Source organism: Eschrichtius robustus, chromosome 2 (genome assembly GCF_028021215.1).
Source record: "Eschrichtius robustus isolate mEscRob2 chromosome 2, mEscRob2.pri, whole genome shotgun sequence".
Lineage (NCBI taxonomy): Eukaryota > Metazoa > Chordata > Mammalia > Artiodactyla > Eschrichtiidae > Eschrichtius > Eschrichtius robustus.
The window spans coordinates 77,266,712-77,286,832 of record NC_090825.1 but is presented as its reverse complement, the minus strand read 5'-3'; the positions used below and the strand labels follow the sequence as shown (position 1 = coordinate 77,286,832).

Genomic DNA, 20,121 nt, shown 5'->3' with positions numbered 1-20,121 from the left:
GGGCTTCAGTAGTTGTGGCACACAGGCTCAGTAGTTGTGGTGGCATGCGGTATCTTCCTGGACCAGGGCTCGAACCCACGTCCCCTGCATTGGCAGGCAGCCTCCCAACCTCTGCGCCACCAGGGAAGTCCCTCAGTTGAGAAATATTGAAGAGAACTATCACAATTCAAATAACCGGAGTATTTAAATTACCTAAAATAATCTTACACATAAGAGAAGTGATTTATTCAAGGCAAAGATAGAGAATCAAGAGGTACAGAATCAGAATCAGAGAACAGTTCTTCTCATTCTCAGTTAACGGCCCTGCTTCCAAGACCAGGTTACAGATTGACTGATTGATTGATTAGCTGTATCGGGTCTTAGTTGTGGCACGTGGATCTTTCATTGTAGTGCATGGGCTTCTCTCTAGTTCTGGCATGCACACGGGCTCAGTAGTTGCGGTGCACTGGCTCTCTAGTTGTGGTGTGAGGGCTCCAGAGCGCATGGGCTCTGTAGCTGTGGCATGCGGGCTTAGTTGCCCCGTGGCATGTGGGATCTTAGTTCCCCAACCAGGGATCAAACCGGCGTCCCCTGCATTGCAAGACAGATTCTTAACCACTGGACCACGAGGGAAGTCCCCAGATTACAGATTATAAGCACATTTCTGTTAATTAGTCATCATTAAAATTAATTTGCTATAACAATTTGAAGGGGGCAGTACTATGCAACCATATCAACCCTTGGAGACAAATGTATTCCTTTCCTTTTCCAGGCATATAATATTCCCTACAATTGAACTGAAATTTTAATCCACTCAGGATGGACAACAGTCAATGTACAGCCATGAAACTTTATTCAGTAAATATGTGACTACTACTGGTAGCAACTATCTCTTACTCTTAAATACTTTTTGCAAATAAGCACTTTTTTAAAAAATTTTATTTTATTTATTCTTTTATACAGCAGGTTCTTATTAGTTGTCCATGTTATACATATTAGTGTATACATGTCAATCCCAATCTCCCAATTCATCACCTCTCCCTCCCCCCGCCACTTTCCCCCCTTGGTTAGGAATTAGTGCCTGAATGGTGCTTCTCATCTAATATCCCTTATTCTCATATCTTACATCCCCTGTTAGACTATGCTGCCCTGTTTCGAATTCTGTAAATATTGTAACCTATAAGGGTCATGTTGGTTCTTAAATTTCCAAAATCCAAAGCAACAGCGAAAGCCATGACAGATCAAAAGATCAGAGATGATAAATATGATACTTGAATAAACTGCTGACTGAAAACAAAATGGGATCAGGGCAAATGCAATTCTAATTCTCTAAGTAGAAACAGAAGAGCTTCTGTGTTCATATGTGTGATATATATATTTTCTACTTTTTACCGTAATACGTTCTGGAAACCATGCTATAAAGTGAGTGGTATTTTGCTTTTGGAACAAGTGATATCATTGGGGATTGTGCTTTTGACCAAAGACTCATTATCAAATAAATCATAGATATGAACAATATGCAATAAAAGCAAAGATATAACAAGTATAAATCCTTATAATTTAAAATTATAAGACAAGCATTTTCTTTTTTTCTTTTTGGCTGTGCCATGCAGCTTGCAAGATCTCAGTTCCCCAACCAGGGATTGAACCTGCACCCTAGGCAGTGAAAGCCCGGAGTCCTAACCACTGGACCACCAGGGAATTCCCAAGATGAGCATTTTAAATGGGCACCTGTGCACACATTTGTTATACCAAGGGTTCCAATATATCACAAATTATCTATGCCACACATAAAAATAGAATTAGCTTTCATAAATCTCACTAAAGTCAATATGTTAGCTATAATAAACCAAAGTTAAATGAAACATTTTATTTACCTTCTAACTATTTAACAGAATATTTGGTGTTTGTGTGGAAGGGGTGATTCAAATGAACTTAAGTCCTTCTTTCAAGACCAACAACAATATAAAATAGATAACTAATAAGAACCTGCTGTATAAAAAAATAAATTAAATTAAATTTTAAAAATTTAAAAAAAAAGACCAACAACAAAACCAACCCCCAAGCTGCCCCCCAAAGTAGAACCAACCATTTCCTTCTTATTAATTTTACTGTGACAACATGACACATTCAGTGTAATTCCTCAGACCTTAGAGCCATGTTCAAAGACAGAAGTGCTAGATTTGGAAAAGGAAATTTTAGGTTCTGACCAAGCTCGGTCACTTACCAATCGGGTGACCACAGCCTCTCTGAGCCTCAGTTACCTTAAAGGTAAAATTAGTATAAAACAATGACTATCTCACGGAGTACAGAGAAAATTCACAGAGATAATATAACTTAATTGTTTTTAAAATGCAAAGTCCCATCAGGAATTCAAACTATTATTAATTATCAATATTGTTCTAGATGTTGATGGCATTTGGTCCACTATTAGCATGTTTTAAAGTGAAAAGCTGAACAGGCATTTTGCCCTATCTAATCTTCCTACTTCCTCAGTTTATTCAGAAATGCATGTGCTCCTTTTCAGTACAAAACAGCATGGAAACAGTTAAGAGTTGTGAGGTCACTCTTTACCACGCTTCTCATTCTCAGAGCTTATCTGACACCTTTCAGGGCACTTTGCACTATGCTGAAAAGCCACAAAAACAATTATCATGTGGGAGAAAGGGACATTTTGGTCACTATATTGTGCAATTCTGTGGACAGGACATTTTTCTCAGTCAGTACACAGGGAAAGAGTCTTATTGGTGTGCAGGAGAATTAAACCAAAGTCATTTTGCTTTCAAAGACATACAACTTCCTAGAGACTGCTCTTCAAGTGGGAAAGGCAAGGAACAAAGAGGGAGAGAAGCCCAGAAAAGTGTCAGTCAAGACTGGGTATCTCTGTCTTAGGAAGCCAGAGCTGTATTTTCCATATAGCTGAGAGAATGAGAGAGAACCCCGCCCACCTCACCTTCTACACAGCAACACCCAGAGAAAGAAGGAATTTGAACTGGAGGGGAGGAAGTGAGAGGGGGTTGGGGGCAGGGGGATACTTACTCCCAGATTACAATTTTTGAAAAGAACCAGAGGGTCCTAGGAGGAGGAAAGAACTTTGGAGACTAAGAGACTGTAGAGAGAGTAGTCTAGAGCTGGGATAGCTTCCCCCAAGATTGGGAAGGGGAAGAGGCTGCCAGTCCCAGGAAGGGTTCAGCCCAAGTCCACTGTCTTTTCAGCTCCCCAGGAAAGGACACACCTGGAGAGGAGAGTTGGACCTAGTACCCCAGTTCCCAGATGAGCTATACCTCTCAGGAAATCACATAGACCACCATCATAAATGTTTCAGTGCTAAGTAGTGACTAGGGAAAGTTCAGCCTCCCTTCTCATAATCCCTATCAACGCCACCCTCAATGCAATGGCCATATAAACACACAATCTAAAGTAAAACCAGTGTGTTTGCTATGTAAACCCAGTTTTAATTCACATCCCCTGGTTCCTTCCATGCACCCAATCTTAAACCCTTCCTAAAGGGAAATTCTTGAGCTTCTAAAGGATTATACCAGCACCAATGGACACAGACCAGAGAGCCCTCCCCATGTATTCTGGGACCTCTGTAACACCTGTAGATTTATTGTTCTACCACACAGAGAGATGGGGGGCTCAGCGCCAGATTTACCAATAATGATGATGATGATGATAAATAATGCAATATGACATTTCTTACACTTGAATGGAATGGAGTAAAAAACAATCACACATGACACAACAATTGCTCAGCTTAAAATTTGTGTTTAGGCAACAAATATTTATGTCCCTTTTGTAGGTATTTCACTTTTATTCTCTATGAACATTTAGTGAAGTTCCTTTTAAACCATCAAGCTCCTACTTCAGCTGTGTCCAAGGAAAGGAGGAGATTTTTGCTTCTCAGCTATAACTCCATAACATCTGTGTTCTCTTTTCATAACAGAAGCCACTGCCTTGTATTAAGACATTAGTAGAAACTATCTTATAAGTGGCTTTAAGAAATAACTCACAAAACTACTAAGACGTGTATAAGACAGAATGGCCTTCAGCACTGAAAAGCACTAAAGCAGAGACTGAAAACTAGAAAGCTGTGGGCTAACTCAGGCCAAGAGACTTTTTTAACGTCCACAAAACGTTTATTGACATTTTTAGTAAGGTGCCAACAAATAAACTCAGAAAGCCCATGTAAAAATCTTCAATTTACAGCTTTTCTTGAAAAATTAGAAGATTGGACAACACTGGGTCCCTGCAGGTTCACCTGGCAACAATCAGCCAAACCAGAAAATCACGGAGCCCTTTAAACACCCCCAGCTCACCACAGTCCAGCACCTTCAGTCCCTGCAGCAAACTGGCCACTTCACTCATTTTGGTTACCTAATGGTCCCTGAAGGCATCTGAACTGGTGACCTCAGTTCCAAAGGATACGTAAGAAATGCTCATTAAATACGTGGCAACCCAGAATAAGGGGTGGCCCAGCACTTGAAGACCAGCGATGGCCTTGATGTTCACACAACCTCTGCACCGCACGCTAGACATCAGAGATGGAGCAAGTCCTGAACAAGGTTACTTCCTTTTCACTTTTTTCTTCCACTGAATTATCATATAAGACAGATTTCTTCTCAGTTATTCAGTCCAAACAATAGCTACGCAGTGTATATAGTGACTAGAATGACACTGAAAGAGCTGATTCAGACCCTGCTTCTCCTGGTTGTAATAAGTTAGGCAGGTTGCTTTTAAATTAAGTGTCTCAGTCTCCTCATTCGTAAAATGAATGAGTTTAGCTAGAATGGTCATTAAGATCACTTTTAGTTGGCCTCTCCCCATCTATACCACCTCTACTTATCTAGAATCTATCTACTCAACCCTCAAAAAATGTTCAAGTTCCACACCGCCACAAAACTTCTGCAGACTTCTCCTTTCTTTGAAGTTTTAAGCTCATAAACACTACCACCCAAATTAGCACTTACTAATTCTCTAATCACTTTGTTTGTTGGTTCATTCCCCATATTCAAACAGAAGATCTCTTTAAATAAGAGACTACCCCGTTTATTTTTTAAATCTTCCACAGTATTTTACATTTATTTAGCATTCAAAAATTGTTAATTAAACTGAATAATGAGACAGAAAATATCTATAAAGTGGTAAACTTCCCAAAGAGCAACTTTCACCAGCCTCCTGAGAAGGAATTAACCTTATCAGCGTCACAACTTGCCCATTTGATTCAGGCAGGCATAATGTGTAGTATGCAATGAAGAGACACAACTAGATTATCCTATTGTTTTGTACATGTTCATTGCTTCCTTCCATAGTCGAAATGCTCAAAATAGGAAAAATACAAACAATAATTCACTACAATAATATACTGTATTACTCACTGAAAGACTAGGTTACTCACTAAAATACAGCATGAGAAAAATTTTCCTACCACAATTAAGAAAAGAAAATCAATTTCTGTTAAGGGGCTGCGGGTCAGACATTTAAAAACTGCAGTGAAAACCACCCTTGCTCCTCCCCCACCCCTTGGATGTCATCAGAAGTTCTGAGTAAGAGGAGGCCAAGTTAAGATGCCATGTGGGCGGGGATTTACCCACCTTCACCAGAAAAGCAATGGTAGACAGGTTTTACTTGTTCTGGTCAAACTCTCCTCCCCACCCCCAAATAATTAAAACTTTAGATATGTGGTCAGTCAGTCCTTCCCTATCAAAAAGCAAAGTAAACAGGAGAAAAGAATAATTCAAGTATAAGATTACTTTTAAAAATTTTTTTTGTGATTGCCTTAATTTATTCAATGAATTTAAGATAATTAACACTCTAGTAAACTAAATTAGCAAGTGTTAATCACGCCTTAACAGCTAGCCGAATCTAGCGGATTGAAGTTAAATCAATTTTAAAAATGCTCTCCTGTGATGGAACAACATTTAATACAGGCGTTTCCACTTAACCCATATTCTGTGGAAGGAGAATTCGTTCTGTAATTTGTATTATACACATACAATGCTTGAGGATCTGAATCAAGAGGTAGTGTACATGTAGGCTAGAGAATTTATTAAGGGGAGGGGGTGAATCATGAAAAAAATCTCACTTGGACCTTTCTGGAAAATCATAGCCCTATCCAATTTAAAAGTATGGGAAATACTGATTAAATGCCTATAAATTTTTCTGGGGAATCCCTGTAAAACGCAACAAGGTTTTACAATCTGAGGAAAACAAAAATCGTCTCAAATTTAAAAAAAATAATCATTTTTAAAAACTGCCTTGCAACAGTTTCAAGCCTTTGAAAGGTTTGTTTTTATCTGGTGGTGCTGATCACCCAGTTAATTCATCCCCTCTGACGGGAAGCCTGTCACTCCCTCCACACACTGCCTGAAGAGGGCTCCTGATTAGGCTTCCTCCTTTAGCCACGCCTACACATGGAGCATCGCGAGGAACGGAAAGTATGCCCAGCCTCCGCAGCCCCTCACACACCCATCTCCTACGCTTAACATCAATAGCTTAAACTCTAGGTTTTTCCCACACCCCTGTCAAATGAAATGGACAGAACTCAAACGAACCTAAGAATGATGTCGCTGTTTCTCTTAATTTAGGTCAAAGACACTTACACTCTTCTACTGCCCTTTGAAAGGAAAATCCTAAGTGCCGCTCCAAGTCCCATAAAAAGGCACAACCCTGCTCCTATGGCGAACTCCAACGGAACGGAATGCCGCTTCTCTGGGATCACAACAGGGCATGGCGTGGGAAAGACCTTTAAATTCCGTTTTCTTTAGTACTATGCCCACCACACCAAAGGGATTTAACCTTTAGGCATGGTGTTGTACTTAAGATGCTCCACACAATCTAGCAGAAACTCTTAAAACCAAGGGCCAACTCACTAATTTCAAATTTAGGGTGAAATGACGGAGAAGGGCATCCTCCCCCATTTCGGTCGCTCAGCAATAGCAATGAGTTTTGAGGAGAGACTCTCCAGTGACTCCGCCTACAGCGACCTCCCTCACACGCACACATCCTACTCCACAAACTAACGCAGCCGTCGGGGGACGAAGTCCTTACTTGGCCTCACATTCGGGGTGGGGATCCTCCTCTCCAAGGACCACCAGCGCAGGAAGAGACTCTCCCCTACACTCCCGGCTCTCTACTACTATACCCCCAAGGGGCGGGGCTTCTACCCCAGGTAACCAGACCAGGCAATCTGGACACCCAATTAGCAGGGGATCCCCCAAACCAGCCTGGCCAATAGCGGCCAGCGGGCCAAGACGACCAGACGTGACGTCAGGTGTGATTAACTTGGCGCGTCAGCTCTACGTCAGCCTCTTACCTCTCGGACGTCCCGTCCCGGGAGCAAACTCCAGCGACTTTGGGCTCCGCCCCCGGGAGAGTGGAGGGCGGCCAATGAGGACGGCTCTGAAGGGACCGGGGCCAATGAGACGAGCCCGGGGCGGGGCACGAGGCCGGAGGGTGGGGCGGGTGGCGGCGGTGGCAGCCCGAGGTCTGGCTGCGCGCAGTATATGACAGTACGTCAGCAGCGGGATGGCCGTAGCTGTGGCGGCGGCTGCAGAAGCCCGAGCAGCCGCGGCCGCAGTGGAGGCTAGAGCCCGACTGGCGTCGGCGGCGGCACCCCGGGGAGTTTAAGATGGCGGCAGGGGGGGCGGCGGGCCTGCGGGAGGAGCAGCGCTATGGGCTGTCGTGCGGGAGGCTGGGACAGGACAACACCACCGTACTGCATGTGAAGCTCACCGAGACGGCGATCCGCGCGCTCGAGACCTACCAGAGCCACAAGGTGAGCTGGGCAGTAGGCCGGGCTCGGGAAGGAAGAGGGCGTCCCTCGCCGCCCCGCCGCGCCTCTCCCTGCCCCCGGCACCTGGCTCGGGGCCGGTGGAGCAGGGGCTCGCCGAGGCTGCCGTCAACGCCCGCGGCGGCAGGGCTGGGCAGGGCCGGGCAGGGTCGCTGACGCCGCCGTCCCGGGCCAGCTGGGCGCCTGGGCGTTGGGAGGCGGGCGGGCGGGCGGCCCCTGGCGGCGGGGCCGAGGCAGCCGCAGCCCTGGCTCGGCTGCGCAGCCGCTGCGGGACTTTCCGACGGCGCCTGGGTTTTCTAGCCTTTTCTGTCCCGGTGAGGGAGAAAGGCAACAGGGAGACGAGTGAGATGGCTCTTCTGCCCACGGCGTGTGGGGGGTGGGAGAGGGGGCGGAGGGCAGCGTCCGGGTAACGAACCCGAGAGGACCGGCGGGCACTAACCGTCCGCGTTTTGGGGGTACCACCGCGGACCAGCAGAGACCGGGACACAGGCGCTCCGCGTATGAAGGTGGGACACACATTGTACTCTCAAGAACTTGGGGATACAGGCGCTGAGCGTATGGGGCCGGGGCGGGGGGCACACCGTGTACTCGGAAAGGCTGAGGCACAGACACTCCGCGTATGAGGGAGGAGGGGGACACACCTTACACTTCCAGAGACTCGGGCACACGGGCGCTTCGCGTTCCCGGAGACACAACACCGCGTAGCGAGAGCCACACACAGCCAGCGCTCACCCGGGAGCAAAGACACCGGTTACTGAGGAGAGAGAGTCTCCGTGGCTCCTCATACCCGAAAGACGCGTCGCTCGCGTCTGAGGCGGATTCACAGACATGAAGACTTGGATCTAGGGGCCGGGGCGGGGGCGGGGCGGGGAGTGGGGAGGGGATACACTGCGTCCCGGGCGGACTCGGGTTTCTCACCCCGCACCGCGTCCCGGAGAGAGATCCGAGGACACACACAACTCGAGCACAGCGAAGGCTCTCACGTACTCGGCAGTTGGAGGACAAACCCAGGGACGCGTTTTCACGTAAAAAAAAAAAAAAAAAAAAAAAAGTGAGGGAGAGAGTGGGAGGCATAGCGAAGAAACGCCGCCACCGGAGTGCCTGGGGAAGCCGTTTATGGAGATGCAGTACTGTGAATGGGTGAGGGAGGCAGAGTGGACGCATCGCATAAGGGGAGGGATATACCATATGAGCGACCGGTAACAGTCACTCTGAGAAGAGAGACCGTCCGTGGAGCAGAGAACCCACGGGGCATCCCGACAAATAGCCGAGCCCATGCCAAGGAAACACGCTCCGATTAACTGATCTCATAAAGCAGGCACAGAGGGCCAGAGGGACACCTGGACATGCTCCTAGTTATTCAGATAAAAGTGGAGAAAGGAATTAACATCTGTTGAGCTCCCACTAGTGCCAGGCCCTTTAAATGCTTGGAAGGAAGGCCCAGAGTTGGAGGCAAAACCGCAGGAGAGGTGTGAACCTGGGCCAAGGGAGACTTACCTTCAGGGGGCCCCTACATAAGCATGCACACAGGAGGAGGCACACAGTTGTGCACAGCTTGAGGAGTACATGAGCTCACGTGATAGTGTACATGTAAACAGCAGGAGAGACTCAGAAATGAGCATGCCCTCAGGATGGCACTCACAGAATTGAGTGGACACATGGATGTACATTCCAGGGCATATGTGTTACCCACCAGAGAAACATAGGCGAAAAACACTCAGACTCGGAGGTGGAGGGAGGAGTGCATGCACAGGGAGAAAGATACTTTTCCTACACACCATGAAGTCTCAGGGAAAAAGGGTCTCATGTATGACTGGGAAGTCACGCAGCAATAGGAATGCGAGGAAATACAAGAAATAAAAACTGCATGTGTCAGTAGCTACTCCCAGACAGGTGCATCTGAAGGGAAGAGACCAGCACCAGCACCAGCATGGAGTGGGAGGCCCATCTGGGGGAAGCCAGATAGGCAGGCAGAGGCACACAGGGGCAGACACTGGAGAGAAACTCAGCCCTGCAAGATGGAGAGATAAGCTTGCCTGTTCCAAGGGGAGGGTGTGGGAAGGAATGACAGTGGGAAGAAGGTAGGTCAGGGTATGTACAGAGAAAAACACCGGAGAGGAAGAAGCCAGCAGGAGGAGGCCAACCTCCAGTCAGAAACAGACCCAGGGAGCAGATAAAGACTGACACACAGGGGTGGGGAGAGGCATTTCTGGGGACAGTAGGTCAGCCAGCCACCTTGGGGGGACAACTGGCGAACTGTACAGCTGATTACAACAAGATTGACAGACACTGACAGGGAAGAGGTGGGTGAGGAGGCCCACACAGGGAAGGGATGGTACCCGGGGAGAGTGAGGTGACAGAGAAGCCCCCGGTGCTCACTGAGAATTCTGTTTGTTTTTCTCCCTTCATTTCTGCCTCCTACACCTTAGTGTTTACATGCTTGGGATTAAAGTTGGAATGCTTGGATTCTAAAAGCCCCACATATATTCCACTATCTTAAGAAACAGCAGATCAAAAATTCTTCCTCTTCCAACCCACCACTTAGTTCTTGATTTTTTTTTTAAGTTATTTATTTATTTTTACAGTCAAAGGTACCAAAGTCAATGGCTTTCCTTGCTCCTGACTACTTCTATTGCCTATTAATATCATTACCATCTGTTTCCATCTCTGTGCATGCAAATTAATGTGTCTAGTCAATCTGTACAGAGGCAGAGAAGGGAAAGGGAGAAGACTTTGCCAACTCCCTCTACCCTTCTGAGTTGGACCCAGGTAGATTGAGATAGTCCGTGGATTCCTTTTCTTCTAAAAGTTGGTAGTTGAAGCAGTACTATGCAGGGAGAGGAGGAAGAAATAAGCTCACTTCGCCATTGCAGTTGGACACTGCCTTGTTTCTGACTTAACCAGTTCCTGTCCCCAGGCCTCACTGTCACTTTGGCCACAGAAACACTTCTTAAGGGGCTTGGAAAAGCAGGATTTGGGGTGGGACTGTTAACTTCAGACAGCTGAAAAGTGGGAAGAGACAGAAGAAACAGAAATGAGGTACTGTTGGAACTTACTACAGTATCCTCTGGTGTGTTCAGCCAAGTCTCCCACAGTGTGTCCTCAGTGTCCCACCTTCTGACTAGGGCCAGACCAGGGCTCCCCCATCAACACAGTAAAGTTGCCAGCAGTGGGCATATGGCCGAGCTTTTATCCTCCAGTAGAAGGATACATACTTGGTCTTTTACGCTTTCACTTTCCACCCTTATCAAATTAGGGCTCCTAACTTTAAATTGTAGCTGCGTTTGGAAAAATGTTGGAATGCATTGGCTAGTCAGGGAGAAGTTTCTATTCTCTCCTGGGGAGGGGGGCAGGATGGCTTTAACTTCTCATATAAAACTGCCCCTACCATTCCTGTGCTTAGATAGGAAGGTGCTTGATGCTTGACAAGTGGCCTCCAAGTGGCTTTGGCCCATGCAATGTTATGACTGTTATGCCTCCTCTTCTGATGACTTTCTAAGAGCCAGAAATTTCAACAGGTTAATTTCCTAAATTAAGCATCAGAGAGTTATTTTTATCCAGATTATTTTGTCCATTGGATTTACTCTCCTAAATTAATCCACTTGACCTAAAACTTCAGGGAGGTAAATTTAAGAATTTTAGGAAACTATGACTTAGGCTAAATACAGATGTTCTTTAGATATAATTGAGCAAGTATCCGAACTTATTAGAGTTCATGGAAACAGAATCTTTAATTAGAAACAATTCCTCACTGTTTCAAAAGACAAACAAACCTAATTGACCTTCATTACTCAAGTTTTCTATTTTTAGAGAAGAAATGAGGAAAGCTAACTTGGGAACCTTTTAAACAGAGATTGGGGTGCGGGATAGAGACATTGTGATTCCAGGAATGGGAGTTATAGTTGGAGTAAATATCTCCTAAAAGTTGTTTTTCACTCAGTTTGAATACAGAGACAGTTTCAAGTTGATTATATTTTAAAAAGTGTTAAATGGAAAGTTATTTTCATGGTTTGCAGAATGAACTCAGAATACTTATACAGATATTTAGTATATATTGCAAAACTACTTTTTTTCTTACTATAGGTAGGTTATTTTGAATGAAGTTACAGGTTACTAAATAAAAATCACGTATTACAACTTTATAGTCATTCTAAACTGATGTCTGAATTTGTGGTCTATATAAGCCCCACATATTTTAAATGAGCATATGTTACTGTAATTACATATTTCTCCCAAATGTATCCTAACACTATTTCAAATTAAACCTCAAAATTCTAAAATTTATTATAGCCAATTCCTTCAGTAATGTGTAGCTGGCGTTATTTTGACATTTGAGTAACTCATTTGGTAGTAACAAAAATCTTATCAAAATTTTCTTTTCAGATTCTCTCATTGCTGAGCCTGTTGTTTTTTTTTAATGTTTACTCGAAGTTTCAAAGGTGGTGGCTCAACTAATACTGTCATGTTTATCCAACTATTACATAAAAAGTCTTGCATAGATGCATCTGGAAGCAGGGGCCATTCATTCTCTATGCCTGAAGATGAGAAAGCAGATGACTTTAAGAAGGATTCTGTTAACACATTCTCTTGCCAACTCCAATTATTGGCTTTAAATTTCCCTGCTTTGATTAGTGTCTTCTAGGAAAATGATAGTGTTTTGAAAATTTGTACAAATATACTTACGTTTCATTTTGCATGAGGAATTCAGTCTCTTTCAGTATTACTAGTTACTGTTATTTCCAGTATTTCAAAGCATAAAGTCTTATTTAAACCTCTAAAGTTACTGTCCTTCACAATAGCTCCCTTTAATGTGTTCCGTGATCTTATAAAATCACTGATCCCACAGGTCATGGAGTAGGAGATATCCTCTCCTTTCCTTTCTTTTTACCTCGTGAACGTATCAGCATTTGATTCATTGTGGTTTAAGGCACAAAAAGACTCATACCTTACTTTTTCCTATCTCTTCCTTTTTGTGCCTGCCCTCAAACAATTTTGAGTGTGTACATGTGTGTTCAATAATCTGCTTTTACAAATACAGTAGACCCTGTTCTCCTTAAGGCACCACTCAAGCATCCAGACCTGCCAGCACAGAGCTGTCACTGCTGCTGACATGTTTACTAAGTAAAACAATGAGGTTTGCCTTAGCAGATTCCTTTTGTTGCAGTTTTTAAATACAGCCAGTTTTAATTAAAGTAAGTTAATCTTACTGACTTTAACTTAGACCCATCTTCAGGCTGAACTTGATATTAAAATGCTTTTTATCAAGTAAAGTCAAGTTTGTGCCCCATTTTACAATAAGTGTTTGAAAAGTTTTTACAGATGATCAGGTGTTCAGTGCAAAGAAGGGTGCTCCTCCTAGTGAAAAGCAGTAGCCAGATTGCCTAAAGAGATAGACAGGGAACCTTGGCACCAGAACTGAGAGGAGAAAGAAAGAACATATGTGAAGGATTGGAACATGTTCAAGAAAAGAATTTAAAAGGAAAGGGGTGTAAAATTCTCAGAATGATTTACAGGAAAGCTTATCAAGGACAGTCACCAGATCCAACCTTTCCATTTGCTCCATTTGCACTTGTAAAAAACTATGGAAGCTGTGCTCATAGCGCTTATTAGGTAATTTGTGATAAAGCTGGCAAAGTGAGGAAAATGAGAATTTCAGGAGAACCACTGCTGGGTCATTTTTAACAACTTGCAGTGACTACAGAGAGGCTCAGGACTGTGGCACCAGAGTTCAGCCCAATTATTTGCCAGTTTGGGTCAAATGTGTTTGGAGTATTTGAGAAGATGTCTCTAAAATGTGATGATATGGGCGTTTCTTCAGGTAAGGTGAGCTGAGTTTTAGAATAAAGAAAAGAGCATGTATATAACCACAGCACATTTGACTCCCTCATACCTCAGCTCCATAGGACATTTCCCATGACTTAATGCAGAAATCTAGAAAAGCAGGTCTGGAGTAGAATACAATAAATTAATGACTGTGTCTCTACAGCCAAATTGAAGCTGAAAAACATGGCATAAATCAGGTCAGATTTACCGAGGAGAATTGCTTTCTTTTCTTTCCCTCCCTCCCTTCCTTTCAGTTTATCTACTTATCTATCTATTTTGGTTGTGGCATTATGGCTTTTTAGAGCCACATTAAATCTTTAGGAAGAACTGGTTTAAGGGTGTCCACTGATACTTTGCCAGCAAAGGCCAAACCTGGAATCTCATGGCTAGCAGTTTAATATAGGATATAAAAAGAGAGAATCTTATTAATTAGACTATATGCTCCGTAAAGATTCATGAATCAAATTAGCACCTTGAATTGAACTCAGTAGTCAGAGCATTTGCTACTAGTTTAATAATAACTAGGTTGTTAGACAAATAGCGTAAGTTTCTTTCTCGTTGGGGATCCTATATGTTATTGGTCTAAAAAACATCTTTGGGTCTTACAGGAGTTTAACAGGCAGAGACTAGATGGGGGGAATCACATCTCCAGCAGAAGGAATGGCACAGGAAAGGAAAGGACAACAGTAGAAAAGCTAAGGCAGGCTTTGAGAATTGCAAGGAAGACCCTGTTCCACTTAACCTCGAGTGTAGGAGAAAATATAGTTGGATTTAAGAGAGGAAAGGGAGACTGGAGCAGGTTGGAGTTTATTCTCTCAAAACTGGAGAGACACTGAGTAGAAATTTAAGGTGATTTGAGCTAACGCTTTAGGATTATACTGGCCTCAGTGTGCATGATGAGTATAAGATGAATCCGGAAGGCAGTAGACAAGTTAGGAGGAAGTATGTGGTCCAGGTCAGAGATGAGTGCGATCTAAACTAGGATGCTAGTGGGAGACAAGACATTACAGATGAATAGAATCTATAGAATTTAATAACAGATTTTAAAGGAACAGGGTTAAGTTGAAATTTCTAGCCATCAGCACTAGGAGGGGTACCCTTAGTAGAAAAAAGGGAAATCAGAAGCAGTTGGGAGGGTGGGCTGGGGTGGGGGAGATAAAGTACCATTTTAGTGAACGTTCACTCAGTCTTTTGTTTGGTGACGAGACTTAGGTTTGATTAGATGTTTCATATTTGAGAAGTATATTTGGGTCTGAGGCTAGACTAGAACAATGCCATATTTACATGTCTCAAACTTTTCCATTTGGATGGAAATTTTGGGGATTGGTAATGTTTTGGGGGAAGTTGAAATTATTAGGTGGAAGAAATTTTGGTTTTGAACAGGGATTTTCAAATTTTGCTTGTATTTTTATAGGCTTCCTTTATCCAATAACGTTCTCTATAAATTGCACTTAAGGCTGTCGTAGAGTACAGATAATATGAAAATTGAATTTGATTTTAACATGAAGATCAGACTTTCCATGGTTTCTGTCCCAAGTGATTATTGAAACGTTAAGTAACTCTCTATAATGTGCCTGGATTTACATTTCAAGCATCATTTTTAAATGATTCCTAAAGGCCTTGCAAGGGTCAGTGTTTTCACTTCCAGATTACTTTCACTTCTGTTTTGGTGTTTTGATTCCCTTTTTTTTGTTTGACAGTTTGTGAAAAACAAACCCAAAAATAATCATGAGTACATGAAGCTTCTGTTATACATATACATTGTCATGGACTAGTTATGGGCACTTGGTTCATGGTCCATGGAGATAACCTTGGCTAGAAGACTTTTCCCATGAAGACTGAGCTTGTTCAAGGGTGGAGCCAGGCATGAACTTTCTAATAAGATTCTTTGAGATACTTTAGGATCTAAATATGCTTACTTGTAAATATACGTGTCAGCAGATTTTTAAAAGACATTTACTTAGTATCATGGCTTTTGGTTTTCATTGTTGGAAACCATGATGCCTCAGATAGCCAGAAAACACATCCATGTGGTAAAAACTCAGTTGAGTGTCTTGAGATGTTTTTTCTTTAATAAAAGACTAAGAGGTAGGAACAGGAATTATAACTATAACTGTCAAATATGCATTTATTCATTTAGCCAATGTTTATTTATCTTCTGATATGTGCCAGGCATAGTACTAGGCACTGGATATATAAAGTTGAATAAGTCAGGGATGGTCCAGAAAGTGCTCGTCCTTAGTAGAAACAAGCAGACATTAGAAATAAATAAATAAATACATACATACATACACACATACATACAGTAAAGTCTCTGTGCAAGGGGACACCTAAAGAGAGGATTATGTTTGAGGATGTGTCTGAGAAATAGTGTCTGCTTTTTCATCTCCCATCCTCTGCTCAGCCCACTCCAGTTGGGTTGTGTCCATCACATCCCTGAGATTGCACCTGACTAGGTCCCTTGTTGTCAAATCTAGTGGTCATCTCTCTGTTCGTGTCTTACCTGACCTCAGCATCATGCCATCCAGTTGACTACTCCTTCCTGTTAGAAACACTTTCCTGATTTTCCTCCCACTTCCCTGGCCATTCTTTCTCAGTCTCCTCTGCTGATTATCCTCTGCTTGACTGGCCTCTGAAAGTTGGAGATCCCAGTTCCCTTCTCTTTATCTATTCACTTCCCTAGGTGAGCTCATCTAGTCCTATGGATTTAAGTGTCATCTATATGTTAACGACCTCCAAATATTTATCTCCAGCTCTGACCTTCCTCCATTTCCAGGCACTAATTTTCAACACCTGATCTCTTTATCAAAGTTTAATAGGTTATCTCAAACTTAACAGACCCAAACACAATTCCTTTTTTTTTTTAAACATCTTTATTGGAGTATAATTGCTTTACAATGGTGTGTTAGTTTCTGCTTTATAACAAAGTGAATCAGCTATGCATATACATATATCCCCATATTTCCTCCCTCTTTCGTCTCCCTCTCACCCTCCCTATCCCACCCCTCTAAGTGGTCACAAAGCACCTAGCTGATCTCCCTGTGCTATGCGGCTGCTTCCCACTAGCTATCTATTTTACATTTGGTAGTGTATATATGTCCATGCCACTCTCTCACTTCATCCCAGCTTACCCTTCCCCCTCTCCGTGTCCTCAAGTCCATTCCCTACATCTGCGTGTTTATTCCTGTCCTGCCCCTAGGTTCTTCAGAACCATTTTTTTTTCTTTTTTTTTTTTTAGATTCCATATATATGTGTTAGCATACAGTACTTGTTTTTCTCTTTCTGACTTACTTCACTCTGTATGACAGTCTCTAGGTCCATCCACCTCACTACAAATAACTCAATTTTGTTTCTTTTTATGGCTGAGTAATATTCCATTGTATATATGTGCCACATCTTCTTTATCCATTCATCTGTTGATGGACACGTAGGTTGCTTCCATGTCCTGGCTATTGTAAATAGTGCTGCAATGAACATTGTGGTACATGACTCTTTTTGAATTATGGTTTTCTCAGGGTATATGCCCAGTAGTGGGATTGCTGGGTCGTATGGTAGTTCTATTTTTAGTTTTTTAAGGAAACTCCATACTGTTCTCCATAGTGGCTGTATCAATTTACATTCCCACCAACAGTGCAAGAGGGTTCCCTTTTCTCCGTACCCTCTCCAGCATTTGTTGTTTGTAGATTTTTTGATGATGGCCATTCTGACTGGTGTGAGGTGATACCTCATTGTACTTTTGATTTGCATTTCTCTACTGATTAGTGATGTTGAGCATCCTTTCATGTGTTTGTTGGCCATCTGTATATCTTCTTTGAAGAAATGTCTATTTAGGTCTTCTGCCCATTTTTGGATTGGGTTGTTTGTTTCTTTGATATTAGTTGCATGAGCTGCTTGTAAATTTTGGAGATTAATCCTTTGTCAGTTGCTTCATTTGCAAATATTTTCTCTCATTCTGAGGGTTATCTTTTCATCTTGTTTATGTTTTCCTTTGCTGTGCAAAAGCTTTTATGTTTCATTAGGTCCCATTTGTTTAGTTTTGTTTTTATTTTCATTTCTCTAGGAGGTGGGTCAAAAAGGATCTTGCTGTGATTTATGTCATAGAGTGTTCTGCCTATGTTTTCCTCTGAGAGTTTTATAGTGTCTGGCCTTACATTTAAGTCTTTAATCCATTTTGAGTTTATTTTTGCCAAGCACAATTCTTGATTTCACCCTTCAAACATACATCTTCCTGAGTGTTCCCCATTTCAGTAAGTGGCAGTACTCATCATCAGTTGACTAGTAATTGACTAGTATTCCTTGATTTATCTCCCCTTTTCTTGACTTAGTTGATCCATCAGCAAGTTCTGTCAGTCTTCAAAAATCTGAAATCTAACCTCATCCATCACCACCACTCCAGTCCCAGCCACTATTATCTCTCTTGAGGACCACTGCCATGGACTTCCATCCAGCCTCCAGGCTTCCACTCTTCCCCCAATAGTCCATTCTCCGCACAGCAGCCAAAGCGATCTTTTTAAAACACGAAGTGTGTGTGATCATGTAGTTTCCAAGTTTCAAGCCTTCTAATGGCTCCCTTTGTTGTAGATGCTTCATTTTACAAATTTCTACTATTTTAAAAATAATACCCATCTTCCAATCCAAGTTTATTTTACTGTTTCTCCTTATACTTTACTAGAGATCATGATCCCAAAGAACAAATCTTCATTTGTATTTATAATCAGATTTGACATGTAAGCTTATTACACAATTATAAAGTCCACATTAAGTGCTCTCTTGGAAAAAAATGATGGGATATTATGCTTCATATATTGTTATAAGGGCTTGTTCACAGTAACTAACTTTTTAGGTGGTTGTTCAGTTTGGATTTTTGCCTTCCATATTCCTTTAAAGAGTTGTATGAAATAGTAACGTTTAAGACAATAATAATTTGTTTTTTAATTTGGCCTGCATCAGATAGCTACAGTTTTCCAGAAACTATCTTTAAAAACAAGCACCGTGTTAAATAAATTAGATTTTTGACTTCTCACTACTGTTTCGAGAATCTCCTTTATATTTCATACTTTTCTATGCTGTAAAGGCTAGAAAGAAATTATTCTTTATTCCAAATGCTCTTTAATCTGGTTCTTCCAAATCTGCAGAGAAGGAGTTTCTCCGATGTGTAAGGTTGGATTGACTGACAAAGCAAAATACTAGATTTTGTGAAACTTAATGACTCCCTCTCTCTCTCTCCCCCGGGGGGTGGGGGAGCATCTAATAAAAGATTGGGGCAAAGAAGGAGATACCGTTTACTAAGGTATCTTTGGATTACCTCAAAATTTCACATTCATACTATAATTCTAAACATATTACCAGCTTTTGACGAGAGCTGGGTATATTTGATTTCAGGATTAACTGATTTCCTGTGCTACTGCCTGCTTATACTCCATCTTTTTTTTTTTCTTCCTCTTCTTTCCCTGCTTAGATTTTATTTTTATTACCATGGTTAAAATATAATTATTGGATAGTCTTTGGTTTCTCTATCAGGTGATGTTTTAAAGAGCAGAATTAAATGACTTCTTAAATAAAAGAATTATAACCACAGTTCTTTAAATGGTATCGTACCTCTTTAAGGAAAGAAAGATCTATCTTAAATTGTATCCCAGGATAAGTCATAAATACTTTTTACTATTTACTTGCATAAGTGAAAAGAAATTCAAGTGTCTGATATTTTCCTTAAGTTGTAGTGCAAAACCAAAAAAGTGATCGCCAAAGAGCTATTGATTCTTATCAGTTCTTAATTCTGTAGCGTTCAGATATTTCACATTTTATATAACTGTTGTTAAGGAGGAGCAGGAGAGGCTAGCTGTGTAAGAGTGCTTAGTTCTTAAAGTGAGACAGGCCAGAGTTTGAGCTCCAGGTCACTTATTAGCTGTGTCACCTTATGTGATTTCACAGGATTTACCTGTGGAATCCTGTGGAAATAATAGTATCTACCCCACAAGGGTGTTCTGAGAATTCCCACAGGTGATAGTAAAAGTGATTACACTGGCCTGACACATTTTAAGCGCTCAGTAAATAGTAACTAGGTGGCTATAATCATTTCCTAAAACAATCTCACTTAAAGCAGTCACCTGACCCATCACCATTTATAGACAGTTTTCTGGTTTTGACACAAAGTTCCAAAATTATATTTGACTTTGGAATTTTTGTTTTTTGCACTATCTTTAAATATTCTTTTTTTTTAATTAATTAATTTATTTTATTTTTGGCTGCCTTGGGTCTTCGCTGCTGCATGTGGGCTTTCTCTAGTTGCGGCGCACAGGCTTCTCATGGCGGTGGCTTCTCTTGTTGAGCATGGGCTCTAGGCGTGTGGCCTTCAGTAGTTGTGGCAGGCGGGCTCAGTAGTTCTGGTGCACAGGCTTAGTTGCTCTGTGGCATGTGGGAATCTTCCTGGACCAGAGCTTGAACCCATGTCTCCTGCATTGGCAGGCGGATTCTTAACCACTGTGCCACACTGGGGAAGCCCCTTTTGCACTATCTTTAGCTTGACT

General features: G+C 42.3%; 1 protein-coding gene and 1 long non-coding RNA gene across 2 annotated transcripts in view; one reads left to right on the top strand and one right to left on the bottom strand.

Annotated features, from left to right (window-relative positions):
• LOC137757235 (uncharacterized) overlaps positions 1-7,184 on the bottom strand; it is a 284,904-nt gene extending 277,720 nt beyond the window's left edge. The window contains exon 1 of the long non-coding RNA XR_011072314.1: positions 7,030-7,184. This is a non-coding gene — a long non-coding RNA (uncharacterized lncRNA). The remainder of the gene's footprint in view (positions 1-7,029) is intronic.
• Positions 7,185-7,491: 307 nt separating this feature from the next.
• Positions 7,492-20,121, top strand: part of ELL2 (elongation factor for RNA polymerase II 2) — a 73,706-nt gene continuing 61,076 nt past the window's right edge. Inside the window, exon 1 of the mRNA XM_068535660.1 lies at positions 7,492-7,756. Coding sequence (XP_068391761.1) covers positions 7,610-7,756 — 147 coding nt within the window. The 5' untranslated portion in view covers positions 7,492-7,609. The remainder of the gene's footprint in view (positions 7,757-20,121) is intronic.